Here is a 21,917-nt window from a genome sequence, read left to right on the forward strand (position 1 = left end):
TATGCCTTGCCGTCATGCATGGGACAGGTTATCAGGGCCCATGGCAGACTCTGTGTCTAAGAGGCAAGAGGACACATACTGAACTGAGGTGACTGAAATGATAATCACTTCAGTGGAACGTACTAATGTGCATGTCCTGTGAATATGAACGTCCTATCTCTAGTTGTTCAAGGTGTTCTGTTTCTTTTGAATATGAATGTATATTCCAGCAACTGAGATGGACAAAATAAAAAAAAAAGAATTATCAAATTTTCCTCAGTATTGTAGAGTTGTGGACCACTCCGAAGGAGCATGCTTCGAATCAGCAAGTCGTTGATTATAGTGATGGCGGGAACGGAGATGGTGGTAGTGGTGGCTATGATGGTTCGGGTGGTGGTGTAGTGATGAGGATCACAATGTTGATGATGTGGTATAAAGGATATGTGGGAATGAGAAAATTAGATGAGGCGAGGAAGACATTTTGAGAGCAGTGGAAGGACAGTGACGCCGGTGAGAAGTCCTCTGTCCTTGGTCCCCCTGAAGTCGCCTGACGTGTGCTGGAGGGGCGGCCGGCGGCCAACGCCCAGGTGGGGGCCGGCAGCCCAGAGCCGCCTCCACCGCCGCCCCCGGCCAGCAGAAGCCTCCAGCGCGCCGCCGCCACCAGACATGCCGCCCACCGCCGCCTCCGCCGTCGCTGCCGCGTCTCTCCTGCTGCTGGCCGCGGACGCCGCACACCTGCGTGAGTCGCTAGCCGTGCCTACGGGGCCCATGTAGAGAGCCGGAGTGCATAGGCCCCGCCTTGGCGGTCGCGTTTCTGACGCCCAGCTGGCAAAGTTTCTACTGCGTTCCAACGTTACAAAAAATAACGTTGATGTTCAGACTTTTCTTACGACTCGTGGCTCGCAGTTCACGAGATGAACGTAGTGAATGTGGCTATACGAGTCAAAACATCCAAACGAGAAATATTGTAAATAATTTATCGTTCGACACAGTTACACGAATTTCGGACGAAATCAGAGGCAAGCATTATTTGACATCAATCAAGGAGCCCACCCGGTTGGCCGTGCGGTCTAGCGCACGGCTTTCCGGGCGGGAAGGAGCGCCTGGTCCCCGGCACGAATCCGCCCGGCGGATTTGTGTCGAGGTCTGGTGAACCGGCCAGTCTGTGGGTGGTTTTTAGGCGGTTTTCCATCTGCTTCGGCGAATGCGGGCTGGTTCCCCTTATTCTGCCTTAGTTACACTATGTCGGCGATTGTTGCGCAAACAAGTTCTCCACGTACGCGTACACCACCATTACTCTACCACGCAAACATAGGGGTTACACTCGTCTGGTGTGAGACGTTCCATGGGGACGGGGGGGGGGGGGGGGGGGGGGAATCCACCGGGGGCCGAACCGCACAATAACTCTGTGTTCGGTGTGGGGCGGCGGAGGGATGAAGTGGACTACCGCAGTCGTCGTGGGGTTGTGGACCACTGCGGCTGCGTCGGAGACGGAGCCTCCCTGTCGTTTCTAGGTCCCCGGTTAACAGACAATACAATACAAAGTCAATCAATGTGGTTTTGGCAGTGGTGGGGATGAACCACGTTCGTCTACATCCACATTTTCATAATTATTTTGCATTTCACACTTAAGTGCCTGGCAGAGGGTTCTGCGAACCACCTCCACACTAGTTCTCTACCGTTCCATTCTCTAACATATTGTGGGAAAAACGAAAACTTAAATCTTTCTATACGATCTCTAATTTCTCTTACTTTGTTATGATGATCATTTATCCCTATGTACGTTGGCGACAGTAAAATATTTTTACACTCAGAGGATAAAGTTGGTGATACAGATTTCGTGAAAAGATCTCGCCTCAAAGAAAACGCCTTCGTTTCAATTATTGCCATCCCAACTCGCTTATCAAATCTGTGCTACGTTGCCCCCCTATTTCGAGATAATACAAAACGAACTGTCCCTTTTTGAACTTTTTCGATGTTCTTCGTCAATACTATGTGGTAAGGATCCCATGCAGCGCAGCAGTATTCTAGCATAGGTCGAGCACGCTTAGTGAAAGCATTCTCTTTAGCTGATCCGTGCGGGATTAGCCGAGCGGCCTAGGGCGCTGCAGTCATGGACTGTGCGGCTGGTCCCGGCGGAGGTTCGAGTCCTCCCTCGGGCATGGGTGTGTGTGTTTGTCCTTAGGATAATTTCGGTTAAGTAGTGTGTAAGCATAGGGACTGATGACCTTAGCAGTTAAGTCCCGTAAGATTTCACACACATTTGAACATTCTGATCTGTTGCATTTCCTAAGCGTTGTGCCAATCAAACCTTGTCTTTGGTTTGCCTCCCCCACAACACTATCTATGTGATGGTTCCTATTTAAGTTGTTCCTAATTGTAATTCCTAAATATTTAGTCGAATTGACAGCCTTTACGTTTGTGAGGTTTATCGTATAATTGAAATTTAATGGCTTTCTTTTTGTAGTCATGTGGATGACCCCACTCTTTTCTCATCTAGAATATGGAATCAATTTGAGGTCCCCTGTCGATGGCACTTATTACCTCGTGCGGATAAAGAACTAGTTGTTTTCCACGAGAAACAGAGATTTTCTGAAACCGTATTGACCGTGCGACAATAGACCGTTACCGTCGAGATAGATCATAATATTCGAACACAGTATATATTCCAAAATCCTACTGCAATCTACGTCAGCAATACGGATCTCTAATTCAGCGGATGACTGCCATTTCCTTTTTTGTGTATTGATCTGACTTGAGCAACTTTCCATTCTTGTCGTACACATCTTGTGTCGGGCGAACGGTTGTATTTGATTGCTAAGGATGAGGATAGTGCATCAGCATACTCTGGAAGAAACCTGATTGGTATTGGTATGTGCTTTTTGACCTGAACACAGCAGGTCATTTCGTTTTGAAATTTGTGTGATTGCCCGGACTATCAATTATTTTCAAAACATTCAGTCTGTGTCTCCACCTCGACTGAAATGTGGATCTTCCCAAAAAGAAAATTTTAGTGGCAGGTGCGGTACAGTGCGTTGCAAAAACACATAAGAATGATGTAAGAAACGGGAAGAGTAGACTGAAGATGGTTTTCAGTAAAGTAAAACACGTGCGGTCTAAATGTGACTTTATATAGGCGCAAAAGACAGCAAAATCCCCATATTATTTGGAAAGGCAGCGACTGCGGAAGAGAGGACTCAAAAACAAAAAAAAAACAACATGTACCGTCAAATAGCTCGGGGAAAAAAGAAACAATCTATTGACACACAACCAGTACAGACTAAGGAAATACCGTCCTTGTGATACACACCTACTTATTTATTCACACGAAGTAACAAGCGTTATCGACAGAGGGTCAACGTTGATTCCACATATCTAGATTTCTAGAGGGAACTCCACACCACTGCTCACAGGCGACTTCTAATCAAAATGCTTACATGAAGATCTTTTCAGCTGTAGGACTGCATTCGTGATTTTCTCTCAGGAAGTTAACAGTTGTCAGTCCTGTTCTTGAATACTGCAGTGCAGTCTGAGGTCCTTTCGAGATAGGATTGGCGGATGATGTAGACAACATGGAAGGGCATCTCGTTTTGTATTATCACGAAACAGGAGAGAGACTGTCACGAGTCTGATAAGCTAGCTGGGAAAGTAAAAACAAAGGCGTTTTCCATTGCAGGTAAAACATTCCCTTAGAAAAATTGATGAATTACTGTGCTGATGAACCTCTTACGTTATTTGTTTTTCAAACAGCTGAGCAGAACTGAACATACTCAGACATTTCGCTCTTTACCTATTCTGATCAACACTAAAGTGACACACAATATTTTTAGCGCAACGCAATCTGACTTTCAATAATCCCTACAAAAGAATGGCCCTGACTAACAATAACCTAAACCTTTCATGAATCACTTACCTCACAAAAATCTTCGTTACTCAAACTGCTGCAATATAGCGTGCGCCAGTACTGCCAGCTGAAAAAAAGATTCTAACTACTGAACGCAGTAACTACTGATAGGCATAGTTAGCAAATGAAAGATATCGATAGAGAACAATGTATTTACCTTAATAATGTTCAAAAGTTATCATATATATATATATATATATATATATATATATATATATATATATATATATATCAGTTCATGATATTCAATATTACACATTTACTCTTTATGGTGGACACACGTCAAGATCGTCCGCTTTCAAAATTCTGCCATCTCTCTCCCCACATCCACCACTGCTGGTGGCTCACCTCCAACTGCGCAACGCTACGCGCTATTCACATCCAATTGCCCAACACTACAATAGCGAATATTACAACAATGCCAACCAGCCACAGACTGCACACAGCACAGCCAGTGATTTCCATACAGAGCGCTACGTGACGTTACCAATAAGAAAACCCAAACAAACTACTTACACAGGGAGATCTTTTAACGAAATTTCAATCACCAGCTTTCCCTGCCGATTTGCAAAATAGTTTGATGGGTGCCACTTAGATAGGAAGAACTGAATATCGCTACATAAAAAGAGAAATGAAAACTCATACGGAAAGGTTTAAGTTCTAATTTTTCCCGTGTGTTATTCGAGAGGGGGACGGTAGAGAAGTAATCCGAAAGTGGTTCGCTGCATAAGACTGTACAGTCATACTCAAAAGTATCCGAACGACCAGAATTGCATTTCGCCTGATTCGCATGCAACCGGCATAACATCTGGTGACAGTTTAAGCTGTGATGTTGAAACTATCGTCATGAAGGTATACTCACACTTTTACATATATACTGCTAGAACGGAGAAGCTTAAGGAGTTCTGTGATTATGTGGGAACTGAATATATGAATGTAATGTGTCACTCGAAAACTCGCTGGTTATCACTGTTTCCAGCAGTTGAAGAGTAATCCGCCTGTTTGAACCGTTAAAAGATTTTTTCCTAAATGAAGACAAAGCCCCCAAAATATTGGTTCAGTTTTTCAGTAAGTGAAGCCTACTTATGGTTCATTCACAGTCAGCTTAGTACTTTGCAACATGGGATAAAGGAAATTGAGGGAAGCACGAAAAGTGTAATAGAGGTAAATGATGTTTTGAAAAATACTCTGGAAACTGTTACTAAGAGGAGAGAACAGCAGTTAATTTCTTTTAATGTTAAATCTGTCCTTAAAAGAGCAGAAGTATCAGAAGCAGCGGAAAGGAGTTTTAGAGAAGAAGTTAACAAGTTTTAAGACACTTGTGTAGAATATCTCAGCAAGTGGAGCGCCTCATATTTACCCTCATCGCCGGTGTTTGATTGGATGTTACTGAAGAGAGTGCCAAAATGGGAAAGTGTTGAAGAGACAGTTTCTTGTTTGAAGAGTAAAGAGATTGAAATCGATGATTCCATTCTCTTTGATCAGTTCGGCATACTGACAAATGTTGTTGAAAAAAGTCTTCACAAGTGGAATGATGAAAAAAAACAGCATTGGAATGTCATGAGAAGTGGGTCAGGTTTTTTAAAAGCTGTGACTGTCTTCAGCATTACTCTGAGTTGGTAATAATTGCAAGGTATTTATTTGCAATCCCAGCCCATAATGCCAATGTGGAAAGAATATTTTCGTTCATGAATATCCAGTGGACTGATGAAAGAAACAGAATGGAGGTGGACTCTCTTGAAGCAATCCTGCAGATCCTGTACAACTACAAAATGGATTGTGCCGAGTTTTATCACTGTGTCTCAAAGAACAAAGACATGATCAAGAAGGCTGGAGGCAGAGAAAAATACCCTTTTCTCCAAGGACAGTCAATTCCATCTACAAGTGCTCAGTAATATTAAAGCTCATGTTAATATTAATTGATTAAAAGTTGAATGGCTGTAAAATTTTGTAAAATTGTAATACATTTCTTTATTACTGTATGCACTCTCGCCATACATAATACAAAAGCTTCGAGATGTATTTGCCGCCTGGCTGTCTATTAAACCTGAAAAGAACAAAATGTCACAGAAGTTAGCCCTTTTTTCTCATGCGATTATTTTGGGTTGAGAAGTGAAGGGAATTATGTTCAACGTTCCATTAGTTTGGTAACTTCAGCAGACAGCAGAATTGAGTTTTAAAAAAATTTGGCAGTAAATGTATTCGAACTCGCGACATCTCATCTATGCGTGCACGACACTTACCATTACGCTACTAGCTGAGACATAGCTACAATAGCTCCAGAGCTGAACAACAAGTCCTCCAGAACTTCTGCATACCGCAGCACTGCGAGATAATGCAAATGGCCGGGTCTAGACTTCTGAGAGAAACAGTTACAGCTTTTCTTTTGCGCTGCACGACGTTTTTTACAAACAGATAGAATAGCTCAAGTGGAAAGGAACACTTCATATTTAAATTTCTGCATCCTACACTGTTGGCGGTTCTGTGTAGGTGGCAGTTACGTGATTTTATTTCGGTGATTACAAAATAGAGTCGAATGTATGCACTGGGTAGCCGAAGCAGCTAGTTCATAGTGATTCGGTCAACCAAGTAAAAGAATTTACTGAACATGCTGCAATTTACTACAGGGAGCCTGTGTGTCAGAATTCTCATCCAGTGTGGCGCAACGGTGTTACAATAGAAAAATGAGTCATGGAAAAGAGGATTTGGTGGTCTGTTGGACTGATGATAGGTTCTTATACCTATGGTCTGGGTTCGATTCCCACTTCTGTCAATAATTTGTGATAGGGAGAGAAAGATTCCATTCTCTTCTGGCTACACCAAGTGAAGAAGATATAATGGCAGTTTGGTTTGAAGTTCACATTAAAGATGATATTCCTTCTCTGCCAGGTAGACGTCAGGTTGAACCACAATAAAGTCTGGAGTGGCGACATGTAGAAACTCTATCACCAGTAACCTTTCTTATACTAGTTATTTATTTATAGTGACGAAACAAACGCTATGTAGGGTCACAGGACACTTATTCCATCTTTTATCTGAGCTTCTGTATGTCGGTAAAATTGGTTCTGAGCTGAGAATGCAACTCAGACCGCCCTTAACGCGGAATTTGATCCCTTCGTGACAATACAGCTCGGCTACAATTTGTTGTTTGTTCAAAACTGCAGATTCCTCAACATTTCCACATATTACGCGTGAGTGGGTTCGAATCCTGGCCCGGCACTAAAGATTTCATTATGTATTATCAGGCTCTAACATGAGAACACCTATCTGCTGGTGGATAATAATTTTGATTTTTAATGTTTTTTCATTCGTTGTCAGCACTAACGATATCTGACGTTTTTGACTCCCAGTGGGACACAGAACTATTTGCGAGATCACTGTAAGTTCAAGATGTTATTCCGAGCTGCTGGTGGAGAAAAATTCGGTAGCTGACGTCTCTTTGTGTGTAGTCAACAACGATATGTGTGGGGCTCTATTCCCAGTGAGCACTGAACCTTTCGTCATATTATTTCTAGTTCAAACATGCTCACATGTCGCTGCTGGTGCAACAAACCCATATTTAACGTTCGTTTTCTCTAGAATATAACAGCGGTAGGTGCCGGGTTGGAGCCCTGGGAAGGAAAAAATTAATGTTTCGTCTCGTCATTTCAGTTAAAACATCTAGCTACTGCCGAGAAAATCCGATATGTCACAGTTGGTTGTGCTTCGATATCAATCCGATTAGGTTCTGGGTTCGAATCCCTGTCCAACACAAAGCTTTGCCTCACGACCCTTCAAGTAAGTTACTTGTGAAGAAGCAATATTTAACATCTCTCGTAGTTCGTTAACAGGGACAATATATGCTGGGTAGGAATTCGCGTCCGTTAAAAATGTTTGTCTTATGTAATTTAAAGTTGATATTTGCTAACTGATACTGTCTAAAATCGAGGTATATCACTCTCTGTATGCCTAATCAGGAATGACTGTTAGTTTGCGTCAGTCACGAAATCTTTGCTTAGTCTGCCTGACCTGGGTTTGAATCCATATGCAGAACGAGAGGGTTCGTCGCGACATTTGAAGTTCATACATATTCTCAACTAGCTGGTCGTGGATAACTTAAATTTTTAATGTCATTTTGTGTTAAATAATAAGTACTGTATGTTACTTTGAAGAGGAAATCACGAATACGACGAACTTACTACGTGCATTACCTATCTGACGTAATAATCAGAGTGGTAACATTTCAGGTATGTCATTTATTGTAATAAATGTGAGCTTACAAGCCTTAAGGACAGTCTTATCTTGAGTTACTGCGATACAGAGCAGTGTTTTCTAGTGGTGACTTGTTGGAACCATTTTCAGTAGTCAAACGACTGTACCAAGGAGCGATTAGAGGACCTGCTAGACAGCTACGTTATGCCCGTTGCATGCGAATCAGGCGAAATGCAGTTCAGGTCGTCCGGATACTTTTGAGTACTACTGTACTTCATCTTTTCTCTCTCTCTCTCTCTCCCCTACGAACTGGCCTAGAAGACCCAACAATACCGACAGACAGACGTGCCTTCCTCAGTCTATCATTGGGTGCGGATATGGAGGGGAATGTGGTCAGCACACTTTCGTTACCGGAGCCGCTACTTCCGAATCAAGAAGCTACTCAGTTGCCCTGGCGAGGCTAAGTTAGGGTGATCAAATTATTTTCGCTGAAAACCGGGACACATTCACCCGGGTGCCAATGGACAGCTCATTCCACATGTACCCGGGTTTCTTAATTTTAAATATTAATCTTATGTTGATACATTTTGCTAACCCGATTATTATAACTAATAAGAGGATATAAAAGATTGATATAATCTAGATTATCTGTATAATTAATGACATTTAATAAACGTATACAGTAATAAAGAAATGTATTACAATTTTACAAAATTTTACAGCAATTCAACTTTTAATCAATTAGTATTAACATGAGCTTTAATATTACTGAGCACTTGTAGATGGAATTGACTGTCCTTGGAGAAAAGGGTATTTTTCTCTGCCTCCTGCCTTCTTGATCATGTCTTTGTTCTTTGAGACACAGTGATAAAACTTGGCACAATCCATTTTGTAGTTGTACAGGATCTGCAGGATTGCTTCAAGAGAGTCCACCTCCATTCTGTTTCTTTCATCAGTCCACTGGATATTCATGAACGAAAATATTCTTTCCACATTGGCATTATGAGCTGGGATTGCAAATAAATACCTTGCAATTATTACCAACTCAGAGTAATGCTGAAGACAGTCACAGCTTTTAAAAAACCTGACCCACTTCTCATGACATTCCAATGCTGTTTTTTTTCATCATTCCACTTGTGAAGACTTTTTTCAACAACATTTGTCAGTATCCCGAACTGATCAAAGAGAATGGAATCATCGGTTTCAATCTCTTTACTCTTCAAACAAGAAACTGTCTCTTCAACACTTTCCCATTTTGGCACTCTCTTCAGTAACATCCAATCAAACACCGGCGATGAGGGTAAATATGAGGCGCTCCACTTGCTGAGATATTCTACACAAGTGTCTTAAAACTTGTTAACTTCTTCTCTAAAACTCCTTTCCGCTGCTTCTGATACTTCTGCTCTTTTAAGGACAGATTTAACATTAAAAGAAATTAACTGCTGTTCTCTCCTCTTAGTAACAGTTTCCAGAGTATTTTTCAAAACATCATTTACCTCTATTACACTTTTCGTGCTTCCCTCAATTTCCTTTATCCCATGTTGCAAAGTACTAAGCTGACTGTGAATGAACCATAAGTAGGCTTCACTTACTGAAAAACTGAACCAATATTTTGGGGGCTTTGTCTTCATTTAGGAAAAAATCTTTTAACGGTTCAAACAGGCGGATTACTCTTCAACTGCTGGAAACAGTGATAACCAGCGAGTTTTCGAGTGACACATTACATTCATATATTCAGTTCCCACATAATCACAGAACTCCTTAAGTTTCTCTGTTCTATCAGTATATATGTAAAAGTGTGAGTATACCTTCATGACGATAGTTTCAACATCACAGCTTAAACTGTCACCAGATGTTATGCCGGTTGCATGCGAATCAGGCGAAATGCAATTCTGGTCGTTCGGATACTTTTGAGTATGACTGTACAGTCTTATGCAGCGAACCACTTTCGGATTACTTCTCTACCGTCCCTCTCTCGAATAACACACGGGAAAAATTAGAACTTAAACCTTTCCGTATGAGTTTTCATTTCCCTTTTTATGTAGCGATATTCAGTTCTTCCTATCTAAGTGGCACCCGGGCATCGAACAGCAATCCCAGAAAACGGTAAGTGTCAACAACCCTGAGCATGGCATCGTGAAGATAGAGCTCAGGGTGGGGATGGACAGTTCGACACCGACAAAAGTGCATAACACAAGTCTTCGCAGGAGAAAATTGAAACCCATGGGCTAGGGCCCACGCCTGCGCCTTGCGCATGGCTCCCTGCAACCTACGTTCTGCAACACTAATGGTGGAAGAGCTGAAACAGATGCAGAAATCGTCAGCATATAACGTGGGTGAGACAGACGACCCTACTGCTGCTGCAAGGCCATTAATGGCCACAAGGAAAAGGGGCACGCTCAATACAGAGCCCTGTGGAACACCGTTCTCCTGGATATGAAGCGAACTATGGGATGTGCCAATTAAAACGCGGAATGTCCGAAGAGATAAAAAATTCTGAATAAAAGTGGAGAGAGAGCCCCGGAGACCCCACCCGTGCAATGTGGCGAGAATATGGTGCCGCCACGTCGTGTCATATGCTCTGGAGAGGTCGAAAAAGACGGAGACGAGGTGTTGGCGCCTGGAAAAAGCAGTGCGGATTGCAGACTCAAGAAAGACCAAAGTATCGGCGGTAGAACGGCCCTGACGGAAGCCGCTCTGGCACGGAGCCAGAAGACCCCGAGACTCGAGCAGCCAACATAGCCGTCGACTCACCATGCGTTCCAATAGCTTGCACAGAGTATTTGTCAAGCTGATGGGCCGATAGCTATCCACATTAAGCGGGTCCTTACCAGGCTTCAGCACCGGAATGACGGTACTCTCCCGCCACTGCGACGGAAAGACACCATCGCCCCATATGCGGTTGAAGATGGCAAGAACACACTGCTGACAATCCGGGGACAGGTGTTTGATCATCTGATTGTGGATGCCATCTGGCCCAGAGGCTGTATCGGGGCACTGTGCCAGGGCGCTTTGGAGTTCCCACAAACTAAATGGTGTGTTATATGCCTCAGGGTGGCGAGAAGCAAAAGAAAGCCGTTTGCATTCCTCCTGGCGTTTTAGCGCGCGGAACGCGGGCGGGTAATTCCCCGACGCAGAGGCCCGAACATAGTGCTGGGCGAAATGCTCGGCGATTGCAACGGCATCGGTGGGTACCGCCCCGTTGATGGTAAGCCCTGCGACACCTGTAGAGTGCTGCAATCCAAAGATGCGCCGAATCTTCATCCACACCTGGGAGGGTGAAGTACGGGAACCAATGGTGGAAACGTACCTCTCCCAGCACTCCTGTTTCCGCCTTTTGATGAGCCGCCGTGCCTGAGCACGGAGACGTTTGAATAAACTGAGGTTCTCCAAAGACAGGTGCCGCTTATGTCGCTGAAGAGCCCGCCGACGTTCTTTAATGGCTTCAGCGACCTCTGGAGACCACCAAGGCACTGACTTTCGCCGGGGGCACCCTAATGAATGAGGAATGGTACGTTCCACAGCGGAAGCAATCGCTGCAGTCAGTGTCTCAACCGCCACATCGATGGTACCGTGGGGGAGAGAGTCAACAGTGGCAGCAGAGGAGAACGTTTCCCAGTTTGCCTTGCTAAATGCCCATCTAGGCAAGCGTTCATGGGAGCGACGCTGGGGTAGTGAAAGGAAGATGGGAAAATGGTCACTACCACACAAGTCGTCATGGACTCTCCAGTGGACCGATGGTACAAGCCCTGGGCTGCACAATGACAGATCTATGGCCGAGAACGTGCCATGCGCCACACTGAAATGTGTGGCGGCGCCAGTGTTTAAGAGGCAGTGGTCGAGTTGGGAGATGAGATTCTCGACCTCTCTGCCTCGGCCAGTAACCTTCGTTCCACCCCACAGGGGATTGTTGGCGTTAAAATCCCCCAGGAGAAGAAAAGGCGTGGGGAGTTGGGCGACAAGTGCAGCCAATTCGGTCAGGGAGACTGTACCACCTGGAGGGAGATAGACGCTGCAGACGGTTATGTCCTGGGTAGTCCTTACGCGTACAGCCACAGCTTCTAATGATGTTTGAAGGGGCACAGGAGCACTATATACAGAGGTAAGGACATACACGCAGGCTCCACCTGACACACGATTGTAAGCGCTACAGTTGCAGTAATAACCCCTGTATCCACGAAGGACAGGGGTCCGCATTGCCGGGAACCAGGTTTCCTGGAGGGCAATGCAGAAAGCAGGTGTCAGGCTTAGAAGCTGTCGTAGCTCAGGGAGATGGCTAAAATATCCGCCACAATTCCACTGGAGGATCGTACAAAGCGTGTCCTGTAAGGACATGAAGGTACTGAAAAAGCAAATTACTTCACAGAGTCACATGCTGCCACCGACTGAGTGACTGACGTCGCAACTGCCATCGTTTCTGAGACGGCGAGATCGAGGTCATCTGGGGACGCAAAGAGCTCGACCTCATCCTCAGAGGCTGAGCTGACAGGAAGCGTTGGCGCGGGAACCACTGGGTCCTTAGGCTTCTTAGAGAGCTTCCTCTTCTCTCTCTTGTCTTTGGGAGGAGGGTTCGAATGCTGGGAGGGCTTTCCGGATGCATTGTCAGGAACAGAGGAAGAGCATGAAGCCCTTCGACCAGCAGCTGGTGGCTTCCTCAGCCACTGGCTAGCGTCTAGCGAGACACTGGTAAAATCCTTGGAAGGGACTCGCCCAAGGGACCCCTTCCGAACGAATGAGGCCGGAGGAGGCTATTGCCTCTCCGGCTGAGCAGCCGGAGGAGGCTGTTGTGTCTCCAGCTGAGGAGCCGGAGGAGGCTGTTGCCTCTCCAGCTGAGGAGCCGGAAGAGGCTCTCGCCTCTCCGACTGAGCAGCCGGAGGAGGCTGGTGCCTCTCCGGCTGAGAGGTGGGGATGGATGTCCCCAGTTGTTCGGGGTCCACTGCCCCCAAACCGGGTGGTTTGGGGGCAGTGGCCCCTACCAGCGGTGGGGCAGGCGTAACTTTACTGTTCTGTGGGCCAACTGAGAAGGGAGTCTTTGCAGGAACCGGTGGCGGCAGAGTTGCAGCAGCATAACTCCTCAACATAGATGTGGGGGTGAGCCGGTCTAGCTTCTTCCTTGCCTCTTGGTAAGTTAAACGGTCCAGGGTCTTAATTTCTTGTATCTTCCGCTCTCTTTGGTAGACTGCACAGTCTGGAGAGCAGGGAGAATGATGCTCCCCACAGTTAACGCAGGTGGGAGGCGGAGCACATGGAGCATTAGGATGTGAATGTCGTCCACAATCACGACACGTGGGGTTGGCAGTGCATCTGGAGGACATATATCCGAACTTCCAGCACTGGAAGCATCGCATAGGGGGTTGGACATAGGGCTTGACATCGCACTGGTAGATCATGACCTTGACCTTCTCAGGCAAGCAGTCACCCTCAAAGGCCAGGATGAAGGCACCGGTAGCGACCCTATTATCCTTGGGTCCCCTAAAGACACGACGGACAAAGTCCACACCTCGTCGTGCCAGGTTCTCCCGTAGCTCGTCATCAGACTGTAGCAGAAGATCATTATGAAAAATAATCCCTTGGACCAAATTTAAGGACTTATGGGGAGTGACATGAACGGGGATGTCACCGAGCTTCTCACAGGCGAGTAACGCTCGTGACTGTGCAGATGGAACTGCTTGTATCAAAATAGCCCCGCTCCTCATTTTGGAAACAGATGCCACTTCCCCAAACTTATCTTCAAGATGGTGAACAAAGAAGAGAGGCTTAGTCCCGAAAAACGAATCCCCATCAGTTCTGCTGCACACAAGGTATCGCGGTGAATACGGCTCCTGTCTGTCCGCAGCCCTACGTTCCTCCCATGGCGTGGCTAGGGAAGGGAACGACTTGGGGTTATACGTCACAGCATTAAATTCTGTCTTACCACGCTTAGAGACGTTGGCGGTCGTGCGACCACCGGATTGAGACTTCACCCGCTTCATTGCGGGGCATCCGCCCCGATGCCACCCACTCCGACCAGGGGCTCTCCCCACGGGCGCCACCCAGCTACAGCAAAGGCCACCTGGCAGGATGGCCGTTGCCAGGAGTCCTGATGCCCCAGAGAGACGAGCATCGACCCCTTGGCTTACGTGGGGAGGTGTTAGCTCAGGCATCGGCAGTACGATCCCTGTGTTGTCAGGGGGCTACAACCTAGAGGGTACATGACGACCCCACCACAACGGGCTGGCTACCGTGCTGGATTTTTGGTGCCATGGGTAGTCCATAGTGGTGATCGTGGGTGCAGATGGTGACGCACTAAGGGCGTTACGTACACAATCCATCAGGTGTGTATGCCCAAAATGACGGATGGAGGGTGCAGTGACGACGCCAAGACGATCAAGAGTGCCAAGGCCTTTGGGCACAGAGGACTGATGGTGCACCACCACGTAAGGTGTCCTTCCCCAAAAGGCTCGTACTTCTGGGGAATTTGGAAAAATGGAGGTCAAACCCTAATGGGGACCATCACATTAAGGCCGAAACGTTTGAGACTCCTTTTAGTCGCCTCTTACGACAGGCAGGAATACCGCGGGCCTATTCTAACCCCCGAACCCGCAGGGGGGGAGCACGCCCTGTGCGAGCCGAAACGTCACGGTGTGACAACCCCGTTTCCCACACACCGATCATTCTGACCCGTTCGAACTCGCCCACATGCCGATATGGCTCCCTTTGCCGTCGACGTCACTGTGTTGTTTACACCTTGTGTGACAGTTCTGCACCGACTACACTAGGCGCAACACCGAACCTGTCGGACCGACACGAGAGGGCTCTGCTCGGCCTACGTGTACCCTATCTCGCAGCAAAACGTATCACGCATTGCTTGCACACCTGTCGCCACTTCCACCAAGTGTGACGCTATTCGGGTAATTCCTTCTCCATGTCGCACTTTTTACAAACGGCAGTGTATATTAAAAGAAACGAATGTGGGTAACATGACTGAAACTGCTATCATACATTAAGGAGGAAACCTATGACATGACACACATTTATTTACTTACCACCATCTAACTCGCGTTGACCCACAGAATCACTTTATCTCACAGACCTTAATACAACAGATAAGGGTCGAAAGGTGCTTCACATGCTATTAAAATAGAAGTAAAACCACAGAAAAGCTAAAGGAAAGGCACGGAGAAATGTGACTGGCTCACCACTTACAAAAAAACACGAGTGACCCAGTCACCGTATTAACACATTAAATACGCCTCCCTAAAATTTTCGAAAGTACGTTGGACAAATCACAGAACCTTAAAACTCGCCCCACATTCGTTTTAGCGTTACTGACGATAGAGGTCAGATCTGTACACACAGTAATCTGTACGCCATAAACACCACACATAGGAGGGTCCTCTCGCCGGAATAGGAACCAATGGGTCATAGAACTGTGGCCTCAGCAAGGATGAGTAAGGAAGAACTCGTCCCATCGACGTAGATGAAAGGAAATACGTCACGGCCGCGTTGTATGCTTTACTAGACGGAGCTTATTACGTGTCACTTCCAGCCATTCATCATCCCATCGACGCAAGACCCTTCATCTCCCTGGCACCTAGCAGAAAGACATCTCCTTCCCCTGCCGTTGTAGTTGGAGGAGGGCATCCTGGATATTCTGGAGCACTTTATCTGGAGGGTACAAGCGTTGTAGAGTGAGAAGGGCACTCAGAGAATCGGAAAAGGCAATGAATTAAGGACTCGAATTCCGTCTCATCCCTACAGCCCACTCCTCTAATCTTCGCACTGTAAGTTGCAACTGACGAGTCATTGTTGCAACACTGGAGGGGAAATAGAACACAGCAAAATCATCCACAAACAAGGAGCACTGTACCGGGCTCCTTACCGTACATGTGATCCGATTTATGGCTATGCCGCAAAATCGTGTAGTTTCATAATTTTGGATCGAAGGCAGTAAAGTCTTGAGGCAATCAGACCTTCAGGACACGGTCAAGAAAAACAACAGAGTCCCCCTGTTTCAACCATCTGTATAGATGGCTGTAAATGTGTGGTGCACAGTTAAAATTTCCTTAAGTAATGTATTCAAAAGATATGCAGGAGGGAAATGTCTCCTGCGCTGCACTAAATCTAAAATGACGCTGGTCCCCTGCAGTAACCAGAGTGGCAGACAGTTGAAACACTGGATTTGGGGTTGTATTTGCTCCACACCAAGTGACTCCTGCGTACATTTCGCACGCGTCCAAAATGGCCTCGTTGCCAGTGGACGATTCGTAAAGAGACGTTCCATAGCTGGACGAACAACGGTATGGAATGTTGGGGAAGTGGGAGTAGCGAGGATCTGACACGCCTGACGGACGTGAGGAGCTGCCGCCGAATGGTAAGTGGTGGTTCCCCAGCCTCAGCACAGAGGCTGGGTACACTGCTGGTCCTATAAGCACCTGCGTTCAGTCTAACCCCCTCATGGTGGATAGCATCAATAATAGTCTGATAAGAAGGCCTCGCTGACCCATATAATGCGCATCTCTAGCCGTGAACGCACAGAAGCGTAAGAAGCGTAATAAAACTGGAGTAGACGCACCCTGTCTGCTCCCCAAGACGTGTGGTTAATGCACCTTACAGTATTTAGCGCCTTCTGGGTTCTGGCTTTCAGGTCACTCAGGTGTGATAACCGCGATAGTTTGGTGTCAAAAATGAGGTCCAGAAACATTACCGATCTTTAAAATGAAGAATGGTATCCCTTAAATGGAAGTCAGATAAATTAAAAATACGAGAAGAACGATTAAAATCAACACAAACACCCTTATCTGCAGATAACTGAAAACCCGTCTTTGCAGCCCACTCCTCTAATCTTTGCACTGTAAGTTGCAACTGACGAGTCATTGTTGCAACACTGGAGGGGGAATAGAACACAGCAAAATCATCCACAAACAAGGACCACTGTACCGGGCTCCTTACCGTACGCGTGATACTGTTTATGGCTATGCAAAAAGGGTAAGACTTGGAACAGTACCCTGAAGAACAATGGTCTCCTGCTCGAAATGATCCGACAGAACGTCACCAACTCGAGACCTAAAAAGCCGCTTAATCAGGACAGACCACATCGAGCTGCACGAGAATATTCTGTCTCCAAGTAGAATCGTATGACTTATTGATATCGAAAAAGAAGCCGATTCAGTGATGTTTACGTAGTAAAGGCTGGTGGATAGCCGCCTCTACCAGTGTCAGGTTGTCGACACTGGTCTGAAATCTCCAGAATCCATACTAGAGCGGCTAAGGAGATGCCTTGTACCTAACAGCCAGATGAGACGTCGGTTAACCATTCGCTCGTAAAGGCGACGCTCCGGTAACTACGGGGTCATGTGCGGTTCTTTTCTGGTTTGAGGAGAGGTATCTTCACCTCATCCACTCTTTTAGATGTGGCTTTTAACCCCATGATGTAGTTGAAGATCCTTCTGGTCAGTCTGCGTTCATCCATCCTTAGTAGGTGTCCGTAAAATTTCAACCTCCGCCTCGTCATTGTGTTGGCGGTCTTCTCAGTGTACTTCCAGAGTTCTTCGTTTTTCCTCTTGTTCCATGTCCCATTCAGCAGTTTGTGCGGTCTAAGTATTTTCCTCTGATTCTGTCTTTCTTCCTTTTCGAGTTCTTGAAGCTTCCATTTTCATTTAAAATAAGGCACTCCAGAGTGTACAGGTCTTACTACCGAGTTATAGCACAAAAAGTTTATTAAGTAACTATTTTTTCAGGGTGACAAGACGTCATGAATAACTAACTTTTTAATACGTTCTATACAGTAAGCCCATCGACTATTTACGGCTATGTTTTTATGGCTCCCTCTTTTTAGTAACAATCGCGTTTAAATTTTCTGAACTATTTGCGAAATATTGTGAGTGTTTCGAGTTAAAGCTGCGGTTTCTTTGCCGAATCTGCCCTTTTAATAGCTGATTCCGCAAATAGGTCCAAAGAAATGTAACCCTTCTTTTAGTGACAGACCATTAGCAATACAGTAGCTTTGTGTAGATGTATTTAAGGTGTAATTTCCTATGTTGCAGTGCTTTACACAACTCTGCTGACTCTGTTACGTTGTTTTTCCAGCCGCCGAGTTCGCCGTGTGCAAGAGGAATGCCCCTGACATGGGGAAATGTCTCACGGCTGCGTTGCAGGACGTGATCAAGCATCTGCCGCCAGGTACCGTAGCTACTCATACCTCTCTGTGTGTATGGTGGGGAGCGTCCTCAAAGTCTGAGTGAGATGCGTACTCAGGCGAGACGTGTTGGGAGGGAGTGGCGTGAGCCTTCTTTCCAACCTCAGGAGCAACTTCACCCATTCCTCTTCTCACTCTTGCCCTCCACCTGTTTTGCCGATCTATTTGATCACGAGACACAAATCACGTCCTGCTATCAGACGCTTTCTAACAACAGGATGTTAATACATTTTTGCACGCTTTGCTTCAGCATTATGAAGTTTTGTAAACGTAGCACCATGTTGGTGTAGGCATTCTTCTCTTTCTGCCGGCATCTTTGCCATTTTGTTTCAGTTTCTGCAGTTTACTTCGCTAATAAAATTTTATACGAGTGTTCTGGGAAAGCCTTTTGACTTTTACCAGAATCATTCCATTTAAAAATTTTTATAGGAAGCCGTCGTGTCGCATTAGGTGTCCAATTAATTTAATTGTCTTCTCTTTATAATGTTAATCAATGTTATTTTATCTTTAAATACTTTTAGTATTTGTCCAATGGATTTTGTTTCAGGCTAGGTTGTTTTTGCTGCTCTTCTCCACTTCCACATCTCTAGCGCTTTTTTATTTTCGTGTTTCCTCGGTATCCACCTTTCAAAAGCATAACTTAAAATGCTCCAAATAAATGTCTCTCTGAATTATTTTCTTATTTCTATATTGACGAGATTGTTTGTTGAAAATTTATTTTATGTTTCTAGCTTTGTTTCGGTATTATGCTTAGTATTTTAATATCCATTATACTTCTTCGTCATGCTTATCGTACTTTCTCAGCATCAAAGTTCGTTTACTTGCACTAGTATTGTATTTCCTGTCTTAATGTTTCTCTTTATTTGTGTTCTGTATTCATCTGTCACCATTATTTTAGTCTTTTTTCTTGTTATTCTTAGACGGCAGTTGCCCAAAAACACCGTTCGTTAAAAATGAAGTTGTTTACTCTCCTTTACTCTCACCAACGATATATCTCTCCATGAAATATATGCCAGTTTCCTTAGTCATGACTTTAAACTATATTTTTGTTTTGTTTCAGCAGTCATTTGGCTGCTTTGGTGCGGTTCTTCGTGACTCGTGCCAACCATCTGATAGTAGCACTTGTACCCGACGTCCCCGGTTATTTCTTTGACAAATTACAATCTCTCTCTTCCCCTACAATTTTTGCCATCTACCAGGACACTTTGATTCATGAAATTCACATGTCCAATCATTCTACCCTTTCTTCTAGTCACTCTTTACCACACCTCCTTTTGCAAAGAACCTCATAGTTTACTATCTTGATAAAAACTTATTACAGGTTGACAATGTCATTTCAACGAACGAATTTCCTCTAAGTCGTGTATCAGCTAAAAGATGTATAGATAATTCCGCAATTCACTGCGTGCTTAACTTTTTGAGAAATGTTTTGACCTAGCTTTATACAAGCATTTTCTGCTGAGGCTAAAAGGGTTTGCTGTGATAATGTGTCCCAGTAGTGGGATGTCAAACAAAGCTCAAGCACGATCGTAGATAAATGGAGCCCTAGTGTTGTATGGTTCAAGGCGACCACCAAAGCTTTCTAGAATGCAAAATTGCCGATGACAGCTGCACATCCCTTCAGAATTAATTACAATGGTATAATTCAAGTAATAGACAGTAAATTAAATTGCCTGTAAACTTTTTGTTTAGTGATGTAAGTTGGTTTGGTCATGGCATAAGATTTTGTGATTGAAAGGAATCCTAGAAAATATAATAGCACAACATAACACTTTTCTTGCTGTTGCTTATGTTCTTTTGTTTTTCATATGTGTTTCCACATTGTGTCTCAAATATACCAACATTAGTAGCTGAATTCCCGTGTTCTGGTACCAGTCAATTAACACGACAGAAGTGACCAATCTATAGCTAGCTCTAGGTCAAGCTGAAGCGGCACTGTGCACTTAACAGCGGTAGAAGAAGATAAGTAGAAACTGTAATGTTTGTATTTCTCATTAAACAAATGTAAATACTGTATTCATAGCTGTTAAATGATGACGCCAAGTTAACGTGTAAGTCCTGTTTCACTGCCCAAAGCCATTCAATAAGCGTATCGTCAAAATATTTGTTAGGTAGAGCCCTTTGGATAAAGTCATTTCACAATGAGTGAAAACAGACACAAACACTACAAGAAACACTCATGAAAATCTTTCTTTGCTGCTGAAGCCACTGTAACAAATTCTGCAGTTGACTGTAGCGTCTTTTGTGGGGCTAGCTTGGATTTAGATGTTGTTTGGGATAGCAGAGGTGTTCATTCAGAAGAACTGAGGTGAACCTTAAGCGGTCGGAACTGAAAGACATTTGTGGAGCGGTTATCGAAAGCTCTCTCAGGCAAAGAGGAAAGTTTCGGAAACGAAAAAATCAAGGAACATTCAGAACAAAGAGGCGCTGTTGAATGTCGTGAAGCAGGCAGAGGGGCAGCCTGGCCACGGGGAAAACTGTAGTTGTGAAAGGGGAAGTCACTCTGTAGGCAGTCAGAACGGACGAGACTCGGCACCTTCGTATCGGGCGGCCTGCGACAAAAAGCACCCAGCGAAGACTGGCGAGCACCCAGCAACAATTTGCTCCTAGCATTATTTTCTGATATGCAAAACGCAACCGTTCCTCCGACAGTGCAGGTCATTTCTGCCATTGATTAATACATTGCTAAAACCATTATATGGTTGATGAGGGACAGAAATTCGGTAGTAGGATAAGGAATAGAAGGATAAATATTAGGAAATTGTGGGCTGATGGAAAGGAATGAAAGAGGAAGCCATCTGGTATGCACAGAACATAATTTAATCGTAACTGGTACTTGGTTTAAGAATCATTAAATAAGGTTGTGTAAGTGTAAAAGACCTGGGAACGCTCGAAGGTTTCAGACTGGTTACCGATATATGATGGTAAGTCAGGGATTTCGAATGTAGATTTTAAACTATAAGGCATTTTCAGGGGCTAATATGGACTCTAACTATAATGTATTGGTTATGAACTGCAGATTACAGATGAAGAAGTTACAAAGAGATAGGAAATGAAGGACGTGGACCTGGATAAATTGAAGGAACCAGAGATTGAGAGGGAACACATTGAACTGAAACAAGGGAAAGAAATACGACATAAAACTGATGGGTAAGTTTGAAAGACGAAGTAAAGAAGGCATCAGAAGATCAAACAGATAAAAAGAAAAGGCCTAGTAAAAGTCTCTGGATAACTTAAGAGATACTAAATTTAATTGACGAAAACCTTTGTAGCTTGCGCAACCACAGTGTAAGTTGTGTATCTTGAAGTTTTCCCGGCGTATTGATTGGTCCATCATATTTCGGGCTTGCAGCCGGATCACGTTGACATCTTGGCACGATATTTCGGCTAACAAACATGCAGCCATCTTCAGGTGAGTACTCACCTGACGATGACTGCATGTTTGTTAGCCGAAATATCGTGCCAAGATGTCAACGTGATCCGGCTGCAAGCCCGAAATATGACAGTCTAAGTTACTTGGATTGCTAGCTCATCCTTCAGATCATGGATTACGTCTGCTTGTTATGGTTTTATTTTTATTTTAGATTTTAATGGGAATCCTTACACTGCAGTCCATTTTCCTTGATATACTGCTATTATGGTGGCAAAAGTTTTTAGCCGGTGGAC

At 44.8% G+C, this 21,917-nt stretch overlaps 1 protein-coding gene across 1 annotated transcript in view; it reads left to right on the forward strand.

Annotated features, from left to right (window-relative positions):
• The first annotated feature begins 441 nt into the window (after positions 1 to 441).
• LOC124712424 (protein takeout-like) overlaps positions 442 to 21,917 on the forward strand; it is a 59,038-nt gene continuing 37,562 nt past the window's right edge. Inside the window, exons 1-2 of the mRNA XM_047242717.1 lie at positions 442 to 718; positions 18,143 to 18,235. Coding sequence (XP_047098673.1) covers positions 442 to 718; positions 18,143 to 18,235 — 370 coding nt within the window. The remainder of the gene's footprint in view (positions 719 to 18,142; positions 18,236 to 21,917) is intronic.

Source organism: Schistocerca piceifrons, chromosome 8, assembly GCF_021461385.2.
Source record: "Schistocerca piceifrons isolate TAMUIC-IGC-003096 chromosome 8, iqSchPice1.1, whole genome shotgun sequence".
Lineage (NCBI taxonomy): Eukaryota > Metazoa > Arthropoda > Insecta > Orthoptera > Acrididae > Schistocerca > Schistocerca piceifrons.